Source organism: Passer montanus, unplaced genomic scaffold (genome assembly GCF_014805655.1).
Source record: "Passer montanus isolate IOZ18808 unplaced genomic scaffold, ASM1480565v1 scaffold9, whole genome shotgun sequence".
Taxonomy (NCBI): Eukaryota; Metazoa; Chordata; class Aves; order Passeriformes; family Passeridae; genus Passer; species Passer montanus.
Genome location: NW_024374367.1, coordinates 11094408 through 11106833, shown reverse-complemented (window position 1 = coordinate 11106833; position 12426 = coordinate 11094408). Strand labels below are relative to the sequence as shown.

At 43.2% G+C, this 12426-nt stretch overlaps 1 protein-coding gene across 30 annotated transcripts in view; it reads left to right on the top strand.

Annotated features, from left to right (window-relative positions):
• The window catches only part of MAGI1 (membrane associated guanylate kinase, WW and PDZ domain containing 1), a 335573-nt gene that overhangs the window by 241553 nt on the left and 81594 nt on the right, over nucleotides 1-12426 (top strand). For all 30 annotated transcript variants that reach the window (XM_039695351.1, XM_039695333.1, XM_039695353.1 and 27 more), the window contains exon 3: nucleotides 7122-7241. In XM_039695351.1, coding sequence (XP_039551285.1) covers nucleotides 7122-7241 — 120 coding nt within the window. The remainder of the gene's footprint in view (nucleotides 1-7121; nucleotides 7242-12426) is intronic.

The following is a 12426-nucleotide window of genomic DNA, read 5'->3' as shown; positions in this document are numbered from 1 at the left end:
GTATTCTTGCCAAGGAAGTACATAGTTTGCTTTTTCATCAGTAGTTCACAATTTAAATTAGTGGATGTCATGCTGTTGGACTCTAGGAACACAGGATTAATGGCAAACTCATTAGTTCATGAAGTTTAATCTTCTTGGTGGGTGTCCCACCTCGTGGGAAATAAGAGGGATTTGGCTGCAGGTGTCTGTTGAGGTAACAGCAATCACTCAAAGAAAGGGATCTAGAGCTGCTGCTATTATGAGCCTGAGAATGTTTATTATTTATGCTTTATTTGGTGCCAGAATACTCCTTTCTTTGCTTAGGAGAACACGAATGCTCTGAAGGACACATGGAGAGGCTGTGACTGCATAGCAGGTGCCACATGGCAGTAGAACCACTGGTGGTACTTAGGTCAGGGGGGTGATGCTCTGTTCAAATATTTGGCATAGATCCTTAAACAGGTCTTTTTACAGTGGCTTTCTTGGGGAGTGTGGCAGGTTTTATACCCTTAGCTCTCATTGTCAGGTAATTATCAGTTTTTTAAAAAATGATATTACAGTGGGGAGTGAGCCCCTCCTGCTGCATTGGCTGTGCCTGGCCTTGGCGTGGTGTTTCACAACACGTACACATGAGCTTGCAATGCCCTGACACAGTGGCAAGTTATTTTTGTCCCTTTTAATCTGTTCGGCCCTGATCCTCATCTGTAGGGTTTCCCAAATCCCATTGATTTGTCCAGAATTAGGTTCCTGGAGTCCTTTGAGAGCCTGGGTTTGGCTGGTCTTGTGCTATTAACCAGAAACAAACCCGCTTTCTCTACCTCAGAGCGCTCTGAGGATAAATGTGCTGAAGATTATCTGTGTTCCTATTTGGTGGCGGGGAAGGCCACTGAAATACCAAAAATAGATTTATAAAGGACAAAAATAACTTGCTGCCTGGAGGGTTTGCACAATCTGAGCTGTGGCTTGGCTGAATCACTTCTCCAGGGAGGCTCGGGGCAGTCCGTGCTTCTTTGAGGGGAAGGGCAGGGAGATGAGCTGGACACAGCACCTTGGAGAGGGGAGAGCAGCTTCTCTGTGTGCTGGGGGTCAGCCTGCCAGCATTGTGTATGGCTGGCACAGAGCAAGAGGGGTTCCTCACAAGCTGCTGCTCTGGGATCCTTCTTCGGCCACTCGCTGGAAAGGCAGGTGGGAGAAGGAGCTTTTCTATAAAAATCCCTTCCATCTCCCCCATGGAAGAAAAATTGCTGTAGACAGCAGACATTAAATGTATTTCTCTCTGAAACATGTCTGTAGAAAGACAGTTCTGTCTTGGTGAGCTCTTTTCTGGGTTTAATCAGTCATTCCTGCTGACCACAGTGGCAGAAATTTGCTTTTATTCCTGCAGTTGTGTGTGTGGCCAGGAAGAGTCAATCAGCATCTGTTCCTGAGTGTGTATCATTAACAGGGCTGGGAGTTAATTTCTAGTGGCAGACACATTCTTCTTTGGGTTGAATTTCTACTCCTCCACCAAGATATCTTGAATGCTTGTCACATTCTTGGGGTTTATGAGTGTCAAGTCGCTGGCTGGAGAAGGGACAGATGAGTTTAAAATCCCAGAATGGGCTTCCTGAATTTCAGGTTTCAGGAGAAAATTGTATTTATAAGCTGAGCATGTTTGGTTTGTAACAGATTGGGCCTGTCTGAAATGCCCATATTTTATGTAGTTACAGCTATAAATGACCCTTTACCACAGGTACGTGGGGTTACAGTGTATAATGGATTGCACAATGTCCAAATACAATTCTTTTTACTTCTGTTGGGAAGAAAATAAGGTATTCTTAGTTTGAGTGACCCCAGAAGTCAATAAGATAAGGTAGTTCTATGTACAGTGTCTTCTTGCAGACAGGTTACACTATTTTTGTGAATGTGGATAAGGCTGTTTTTAGTACTGTGCTGCTGATAAGTTCTGCCTTGAGCTTGGCTGCTGATCAGGTTCCCTCTTCTGGAGTGAGAGCAGGCTGTCTCTGCCTTTCCCCTTCTCCATTTGCTATTAGCAGCTCTGTGAAGTTTGTTCTGCCTTCCAGTGATCTGGCACCACAGGTGACAGATGCAGGAGAGCCAAGCAGGCTCTCCAAATTACCCTGTGATGGGAGGGAAGAAGGTGACCTCCAAACACAGTGGGAGGGAAAAGTGGCTGGTTTTCCTAATATGTTTCTTCTTTGGCAGCTGAAGGCTTTTTCCATGTAGGCGATGAAAGCAGTGTCTTCTTGCTGAATGAACAAAAATACCAGTTTTTTTAGAGCAATGGGAAGAGCAACATCCTGCCTTCCTCTTGAAAGCAGTGTCTTCTTGCTGAATGAACAAAAATACCAGTTTTTTAGAGCAATGGGAAGAGCAGCACCCTGCCTTCCTCCCACCCCAGCCTTCCCAAACCTCCCACAGCAGCACTTGGCCTTGCAGCCTCCTGAGCCAGGAGCATCCCTGCACACTTCACATTAAATCCTTATTTACTGCAGTTCCACCCCCTGCTGGTGACCATCAGTGGCTTGAGTCTGTATGAAATATGGTTGTAGCAACTATTATCATTGCTTTGAGTGTACAGCTCCCACATTATCTGTCATTTTCAGAGATGCTGGTCAGTGGAGATGAGGAGCAAATGGCTCGTGGTTTGATGAGATGTATTTTGGTGGCTCACCAGATTGTCACTGCCAGACAGTGGAACTGGAGAAGGGGTTTGCAGAAATTGTTGCTTTGCAAATGGGAGTTGTAGGTATTCTGAACATGAAATGGTGACTTCCAGATGACTTGCTAGGGGCTGGTTTTGGTTCACACTAACAGTATTACTGCCCAAGAATATTTTTTTTCTTTTTACTTGGAAGGAATTGAAGTGACTGCAGCCCCATTAAGTCTTATTTTTAGATTACAATAAGCAAGACTCTGATTAATTTAGCAGCAGGGCATCAGTGAATATTAACAGCTTAACTCGAAGCCCTGTTAGATTGATAAAGAACTAAACAGCCCCTGAGTTGTACATTAACAGAATGGCCATAGAATGATTGAGGTTCGTGTTGGGTGAGTGTCAGCATGGCTGATAGGCAGCACAACAGCAGAAGCTATTTGTCTTTTAAATGGGCACTTAAATTATTCAGCATAGTAGCTGATAGTCATCAGTACATCTGAGCCACAGCCCAGTTATTCTAGGCATGTGTGCACAAGCCCTAATTAGTTCATGTACAGCACTGAGCTCTCCTTGAGCACACTCACCTGTGTCTAGAAGCAGTTCCTCAGGGGGCATCTCCAGCCCATGAGGAGATCCCTCTCCTGTGGCCCAGGCATTAGGGATGCATGAATAAACTGGGATGCAGATAGCTTGGGGGTGATATCCAAACCAACAGCTGGGTTTTACTTCTCCAGCCCACAACAGAAAGCAAAAACTGCAATGCTACCAGTAGCATTATTTTTTTTTGTTGTTTTCTTAAGTCTTGTGTGGTTACAGGAAATTTGAGGAATTCCCCAGTGAATGTAATGTATCTAACTAGTTGTGTATGCTAGCCAAACAAGACTGAAAGCTTTTGAACCATTAAATGTGCAGCAGGAGTTGGTAGCCACTCAGTTTCCCCTCCAGTTCCTTCTTGTTGCAGCATTAGCAATTCTGAGGTAGTAACACAATGGACATAGCTCAAATTAATTAGCTAAATTGGTACCTAAAGGCAATAAGATTTCATGCCACTTAATATTTCCAATGCAAACAAGACAGGCAAGTAAACGTATTTAAATATGATTGGCTCATCTTCTTGAGTTGAGTATCTTATCTTTTGTTTGGGCTAAACACAGCTCTCATTGTGCTCAATTTATTCTGCCATTAGCAGTGGTCTGACCTGCTATTAGCTCTGATAAAAAGTACAGTCATCCCCTTTACTGAAGACCATCCTGTGGTAAGGATGTTGAAATGCAATTTAAAGGGGGAAGGAGGTTAGACACACTTTGCTTTTGTACATAATTAAGCCACGCTAGAGATGGGAGACTTAATTACCATTGGAGTCGATCAGCAGAGAGCTCCAGTGGTGGCTAGGAGGCTGTGATGGTGCTGGCCTGTGCACACACAAGCTGCACAGCCTTGGAGCAGTTGTTCCAGGCTGGGTGGAAGGTGCTGATTATTCCCAGAGTCCCGTGCCTGGGAAAAGTCACGGAGTTTGTGCCTCTTGGCTTTCTTTTCTTCCCCCCTCTCTTGCCGCCCGCCCTCTCCCCCCACCCCCCTTGTGAGGCAGCCCTTCTGGCTTTGTTGTAAGTGTGGTTTGTAATCATTGTACACATCCCAGATGGTTCATGAAAACTCTTTGAAATGCCATCTGCCAGGCGTGTGTCCAGCCGGCAGCCTGTCATTCTGCTACAAGAAAAACGGAGGCGGGTTTTCCCTTCCCCCTGCCTTCCTGAATTGCATGCAGGAACACTTGCTCAGATGTGGAGCAGGATAACAGCCGGAGCATCTGCAAGCAATCTCTGCTCCAGACAGCAGCATGGAAAGTTGTTGGGTTTTTCGCCTTCGCCCAGATAAGATATCCCAGCCAGAGCAGTTTTTCTTTTCCCTGGGTTTGCTGCTGAGGACCAGCTGAGGTGACAAATGTTATCTCTGTGATGCAATGTTTTCCCTTTCTGTGGTGACTTTCCTAATGCTTTCTGCGTGTGTTGCAGGCAGTCGGGCTGATAGCAGGCACAGCTGCGTTTTTTTGACTTGAACATATTCAGGAAATTAAGAACACTGAGATGAAACAAATAGATCCATTAAAATGGCTCTGGAATTATAGCAGAGATATAATTGTCATGTCAAATCGGCAGCCAGCACTAGTAAACTGCTGACTGCAATTTCACCGCTATAAAAATTCAGAAGGAAGGAAAAAAATGATTAATAAATATGCTCTGTGGGAAGATAAGGAGAAGAAGAGGCTTTAAAAGATAAGGTGAAAGCAATCCTGAAGTTCCCTGATCTTTGTCTTATCAGTAGTTATTGGGAAAACACACGTCCTGATCTTTGTCATTTGGCTCACGTGGCTGGGGGTGACGTTTGACTGATTGATGAGCAGTGCTGGAGAGTCTAATTCTCACTTCCATTGTGCTCTGGGCATGGGAGAACTACAGCATGCCACTGGTCAGAGTTATTGGTGTGGCTTTTCATCCTTCTTGCTTCCCACTCCCGGCCAGGTTTGGGGGAATGTGCCAGTGGCCCCCAGACACGATGCCCTGGGAGGGTCTCACAGCCTCAGTGGCAGTGTCAGTGCTCAGGGAGGACGTGTGGCATCTGGGCTGTGATCATCCTGGCTGCTGGGTGTGTGCTCCATGCTCCTGGTGTGCCAGGAGTGACCTGAGTGAGCCTCTCTGCCTGCCTTGGGATGGAAGCAGCGGAGAGGGGCACAGGGTGCAGCTCCTGCATTTCTCTGGACTATATCTGTGAAAGAAAATTGTCTTCTGTTACAATCTACCCAGGAAAAACTGTTGTAGCCTTACTATAAGGATTCAGAAATACAAAAAATGCAAGGTTCACTCCTTTCCAAATAGGAAAGAGTAATTCTGCTAGCAGGGTAGAGATATCCATCCCTATTTCCATCCCCTTCCTTACTTTTTCTCCTTCCTTCACCCATTCATAAAGCTCCAAGAGGAGGAATGATGGAAAAAAGCACAGGAATTTATAGACTCTCTGAAGGCTGATGGTAAATAATAAAAAAGAGAGTTTCTATTTTGAAACAAGAAATGGAGGATGTTAGAGAAAGTGGATGTCAATCAAGGAAATTAATCTAGTGATAGTCTTTTCAAGGGTGTCACTCTGTCAAGACTGACCTCTTGAGCAGTCTCTCAGATGAATAGGAGATAAGCAGACTTTCCGCTTTCCTGGCACTTGAGGAAAACATTTGCCAGATGCAGGCATGGTAAATTTATGCTCTTTCAACTTCTGAGGACTAGAATCTTCCCAATTAGTTTTCAGAAGCTCAGCTTCTTTATTCTTTCTTCTGTCCTTTTATAAAGGGTTTAAGAAATTGTATGCACTGAGAAGACACTGCCCAGGGGCCAGCAGAGTCCCTCAGAAGTGAGAAATTATGCTTTGTTAAATGTTAGGTATGGTTTCCATGTCTCTGAAGTTATTCCCAGACTGGTTTCAGCCACAGCATTCAGACACCTCCAACTCTGTAACTCTGGTCTTTCTTCCAAAATTCAGTTTCCTGTACATCTGTAAAACTATCATTTATATTTAATCTCAGATGTACAGAATCCAGAGTCATGGAAAATAAAGGCTATTGAACAGAAACAGTTCCTTATCAATGAAGTTGTGCTCAGTGACCTGAAATGCAGCATCCCAAGTCATCTGAGGAAAAAAAGTCATGAAATGACTCATCTTACACTGTGCTTCAGAGTGCTGTAAATTGGCCAGAAGGGACAAGAGTTTCAGAGCTGGCAGAGTGGCAGTGATCAGAGCCAGTTCTCCATGGGTACTACAGAAACTGTGGAGTGCTGGAGAGAGAGATTGAGTGTGACTTATTGCTCAAAAGTATTCCTGAACTGGAACCAGGTTGTAGGTGGACTCTGAGAAGAGTTGTCAGGTTGTCTCTTCAGTGAGCATGTGTGGATGGTGCATCAAAACAGTCTCATGGTACTTTTTAATGCTGAATAAAAAATAATAGCATGAATAGAGATAAAACAGTAAGAAGAAACAAGGGAAAAATTATGTTTATGATGTGAGAGAACATTTGATGAGCTAGTGATACAGAAGTAATGGAACCTGGAAAATATCCTGCCTTATCTGGTAATACAGATTGCAGTTTTAGTGAAGTATGAGAGACAATGCTAACAGCAGGAAAGTAATTGCTGGCATATTCCCAGTACCAAACATTTCCAGCTGTGTTTCTGGACACAGAGATGAGAGATTTCTTTGTCGGAGTCTTTCTGAGAACACAAGAAACATCCCTCAGTTGTTTTGTTCTAATTGCTGCCACTGGTTCAACCCGAAATCTATGTCTTGTTTTCACATGGGCTCCTAACTTCAAACTTCTTTGGTCCTTGTAGCTCACAGAACTGTTTTACAGATACTCTTGTATCTTTGTGAAAATTTGTTAGTGTCCCTTTTAACTCTTGATAAGAAACAACTGTAATAACATTCTGATTTTTCCTTTCAGGCACAACCCGCCCTCCAAGAGAAGGAGAAGTGCCTGGTGTGGACTATAACTTTCTGACTGTGGAGGAATTCCTGGAGTTGGAGAGAACTGGGACCCTTCTGGAAGTAGGAACTTATGAAGGTATGGAGCCAGGAACAGTGGAAAAGCCCCTGGTGGGACACCACATGTGCATCACCCTCACTCAAGTTAGGACCTTGCTTTCCATCCCAGTGCTCTGCTTCCTTTTTCTCTGGAACCTGAGAGAGGGAATTCCACTTTTGCTGTGCTTTTAACTTCTGCCTTCAAGTTAACAGCCTGAAAAGATCAACAGTAGGCCAGGAAAATCCAATATATAATCCTGCAACATACTGGGCCAGTATGCATTTATCCTTTGTGTCCACTAGAGCTCATCTCCTTGTTCAGTTTTTCTTTCCTCCTGATCTTTTTCTTTCCTTCCATCTTCCCTAAATACACTTCCTTCATCACCCAGTTGTGTGTCACTATGTAGCTACATGATGCACTGCTTTTAGGGGTTTTTTCCTTATTCTTGCATAATTGCTTCTAACTTGGGTCATTTTGTTGATCCTTTTTACAGCACAACTTTGCAAACATCAGTACTGAGACAGCCAAGGGGCACTGAAATGTCACCAGGGTGAGAGCAAAAAAAGCTCCAGAGAAATGCAAGGCAAATTGGCCATTTTTAAGTACACAATAGGATTTGTGTAACTAAATCTGCAGTCTGTAGCTCCTCTAAATTGAAAACTCCTTTTGGAGTGGGTTGGTTTTTTTTCCTCAGGAGAACATTCAAATGTACCTCTTGACAAGACAATGAAAACAGGTTTGAAAGTCCTTCCAGTGTACTTCAACTCAGTCATTTCATATTTCCATTTGAAAGAAGTTTAATGGTTATTTCTGTAAATCTGAGAGATTGAAAAAGCCCTATCCTTGCAACCTTATTCTAATTATTCTTTATAATAAGAAATATGGAATACATTTAAAAATACAAACTACACACAACTAGCCAAAAATCTTTGAAAAGTAGTCATCAAATGTGAGCATAAAAAATTGTGGCATATGGTTTTGGTGTTCAGGGTCTGAAGAAAGAGTTCTGAAATACTGTTTGTCTGCTTCTTTAAAAACTCCTTTTTAAGGGCACCTTTAAACCTTATGCTCATTCCCAGCTGCAGACCTGGTTTGCATGAAGATGCTAAATGTATAATTTGGTTTCACTCTTCCACTTCTCTGAGCTGATTAGCTCCATCAGCACCAATGCTAACGTTCCAGCAGCAGCTCTTCTCCAAAATGAGCTTTTTCCTCTCTGTGTTTCTAATTATAACACCAAATTAGTTTTCTTTGTCGTGGTACTTGAAATAGATCAGCTGAAAGGCCTTGCCACTGCTTCCTGATCTATTTGTTCTAGTGACCTTTCCACTTGGAAAGACAAAATGGGTAACTGTCTGTAAGCTGGCTCCTGGGACATGCTGGGAATTAGTTCTCAGGAAATGCTGAATCCATCTGGGACAGTTATAACACGGTCGTTCCATTGCTTATGTGATTATATGCAGCAGCAGCTAAACTGTTTAGGTTTCATGGCTTGCTCTTTTCAGTTGCTGGAGATGAGGTTGATTTCTCATAGTCTAATGTGTATTTCATTTCTGTGGGTGATAGAAGTGCCTGAACTTTAGAGGAATCATTTGTCAGAAGTGCTGAGAAGATTCTTTCCCCATTGACATCAGTGATGCTGGTGCATTGTGGTTCTGGAGTGCTGGCCCATGGAAGGAAAAATCAATGAGAATAAAGCAAATAATGATGATGCATGTGTGCACATATGCATCAAGACACATTACTGTTTGATTGTAATGTGAAATAAATAGAGTTCATTTTTCACTTACGGCTTAAAGAAATTATTTTGCTGCCTTCCGAGATTTCTTTAATGGCTTTGTTGTACTTTTTTTGGGAAATCTTATTTTACAGCTGTATCGATCAAGACAGTGTTGATCTTGATTAGATCTTGGAAGCTGGGATGATTCAGACTTGATGCTGCAATCGCAAGCAATTTTGTCTATTAAAAAATATCTGCCAAAAACCCAAACCACAAAGCAAGTCAGACTTTTAATGGCCAAATCTCTGTTATTGTCCAGCTTTACAGTCTTAGATATTTTAATTATCACTTGTTTTTTGCTGTGTTTTGCTGCTATTCTTTTTTTAATAAGTGTTCCACCATGACAAATTTGATTGCATTTTTGATTGGTAATGGCTTATTCTGAACCAACACAAGGAAATAATCTTCTACCTGCTGTGCTGAGGAGAAATCAGAACAATTGAAGAGATGGGGTTGCTTGTGATTTGGTGCTCTCAAGTGATTTAGAGATGAAGGAAGAGGAATGCTGTGAAAAGCACTGTAGGGATGAGGAGTGGGGAAGTTTTTGTGTGGCTCAAGCAGGCTGGTGGTTTGGGGTCACCATGGTCCCAAGGACCCTTCTGGCCTTGTAAACATCAGTACATGGTGGTGGGGAAGATGGACACAAAGTCACCTGGGCACTGTCACTGGGAAAAACCTCACAGAAGAAGAGGTAACAGAAACATTTAATAACAGTTACTGAAGAGAATTCTGGGGAGAAAGATTAGAAAACAGGGAGGCATCAGAAGAGGGGTAATACACAGGACTTTGATGCTGATACAGATAGTATTGATTTGGAAAGAACAGAGAACAAGCAGAAGAGGACAGTTGGAAACCATAAAAAAGTAGGAGAGTGTATCAGGTTTTCAAAGAACAACCTGGGTTTTGAAACTGCTCTAATTGCAAAAAGAGAAAGTGCAAGCTGAACAGGAGAAAAGAGGTGTTGCTGACCTGCAGGGCTTCGTAATGCCATTATTATTTCTTCTGGTGCACTGCAAATAGGTTCCTCTGGGCAGCTTTTGATTCACATCCCAGTGAAGGCAGAGCAGGCATGGCAGCTGCTGTTCTGGTCACCTCTCATCTCCCTGGTGTGTTCTGCACCCAAAAGGCTTCAAAAAATGTAATCAGGTGGGAGGTGGCATTGGCAAGCCTTAATTCCAGGGGTTTTCAGTTTGGGTTTTAACATCCTGATTGTTAACCATAAAGCCCAGAAACATCTTCTTTCCTCCCTGATGAAAGCTGCACGTTGATCACATGAATCCAGCAGCTGGAGCTGGAGGACCTGCCCAGAGCTGTGCTGCTGCCCCAGTATTGGTGATTTTGCACCACGTGTGTGCTGCACACAACACTTTCAAGCCAGTTAGAAATTCCCATTGACAATACTCATTAGGAAGGAAAATTCTTTTTAGACTGCACATCGTCTAGGCCTTCTGGTGGATAGGAAATTACTGTAATTGTAGTCTCAGGCATTTATTGACTGCTCCTTCAGGGCAGAAAATACTGATGGATGCATGGAAGTAATTGTGTAGGTTACTAATTATTTAGCAATTACTTCTGCATTTGAATTGCAGGCTCTCACAGGCACCCCAAGGGAGGGCTGTTTTGAGCACAGCTTCCAGATTTTATTCCCATTTTTTCCCCAGCTGCTGAGTGGCCCTGGGCAGATCAGGTAGCTGCTCTGTACTTCAGGTTATTGGCCTGAAGAATATTAAAACAACACTTACTTCTCTCCTCATTAATATTTCAGCAGATACCTTGTGCCTGCAGCTATCTGCTGTTTGAAATGGGAGGGGGAGAGTGGAAGCCACGGTGTTCTGGAGGGCTGTGCTGCATTCAGGCATTCAGCCCTGCAGATGGGAGCTGTGCAGAGGCACACAGGGACATGGGCAGGGTGGCAGGATTTGGAATGGGCATGGCTGTATCACCAGGCTTTGGTGAGGCTGTGTGAGTGAATGCCTGCCCAGCACTTAGTGATCCTCAAAAGAAAAAGTGCTGCACTTTATAACATGTGAAGGGTTATTACATTATGGAGTATTATTGTCAAGGCATCATCTTTCATTCTCAGGACAAGTGTTATGTGATTGCCAAGAGAAGTAATAAGTAATCTGCATTAGTCTCATGACTTAGATGTAATGGGGTGACTTGCTAACATTTTCAAAGTATATAAAACTAGCTACCTTAGACAGGGTCTCCAATTGTGGTACTTAATGATTGTAATAAATTACATTAATAGTGCAGTTTGAATTTCAGCCCAAGTAGAGAGGTGTATTCAGCAACATGCTTCAAATCAAGATGTCTTAGCCTAATTTATCTGATGTGCTGGCTCTCCTTGGGCTTCTCTGCAGCAGCCACACTACCCCAGCTGCTTTAGTAAAATGGGTGGATTTTTTTTGCTGGTGCCTTCACCAGCTCAGTCCCACCTGGAAATGAAAGCTGAGCCTGTGGCAGGCAGAACTCGAGGGGAAGATGGCAGAGGAAGGGTGGCAGATGCTGGGGATGCCTGTGCAGGTGTAAAACACGTTCTGTTTAATCAGATCAGACCTGCTGATTTTTGTCTCCAGACCAGAGATTGTCTCAGTAAATCATAATGGCCTCTTTAGCACCATTATAATGTGTCACACTGAATATCCACATACTAATAGCTGTGCACTGCAGAATGATTCCTCTTCTGGTTTTGGCTCTTAATACTTTTCTTGATTTTGTCTTGTTATTTTTTAACTAACACTGGTAGAGAAAAAAAGGCAACACCTTGTTGTGTATATGCACAATTATCAGTGCTAAGTAAGCATGAGTGCTGCTGTACTGAAGTGTCATCTGATAACAATGCTTCATTCTGCAAACAGCTGAAGTGGTACCTGAGTAACTCTTGTTCTCTAAAAGCAAATATTCTAATATCTGATAGGGGTTTAGAGTGGCTTTGAATTTCCTGCAGCATTCCTGACAGGCTTCTCCCTCTCTCTGCACTTTCAATAACAAATTTTTCAATGTGAGCCCTATCAGCAATGGTTCATTAGCAGTCAGGTGTTTTAAAACACAAACCTCAGGGAGAAGGTTCCCAAACACCTCTGGCAAAAAAAAAGAGATATGGTGAATTAGTTGCTTTTTTCTTAAATTAGAGTTGAGGTTATTTCAGGAATCATTTATTGTGTAACCATACTTTGTTGTGTTGAAGGCTGTTCCTAGCAGTCCAGGCACATTTTGGCATTGGTTTTTTGGTACAGGGTGTTGTTGGGGCTCTCCAGCAGTGGCTGCTTCTTGCTGGTGTTACCAGCTCCTGTGCAGAGGCAGCCTGGCCTCCCCAGCCTGCAGCATTTCCCTGCCTGCAGAGCTCACTGCCTCACCTTCCAGGGAGGGGAGGTGCTAATCAGGCACATCCTCACGGTGGGACTAGATATATAAATATTTAACTATTTGCAAGAAGAGTTG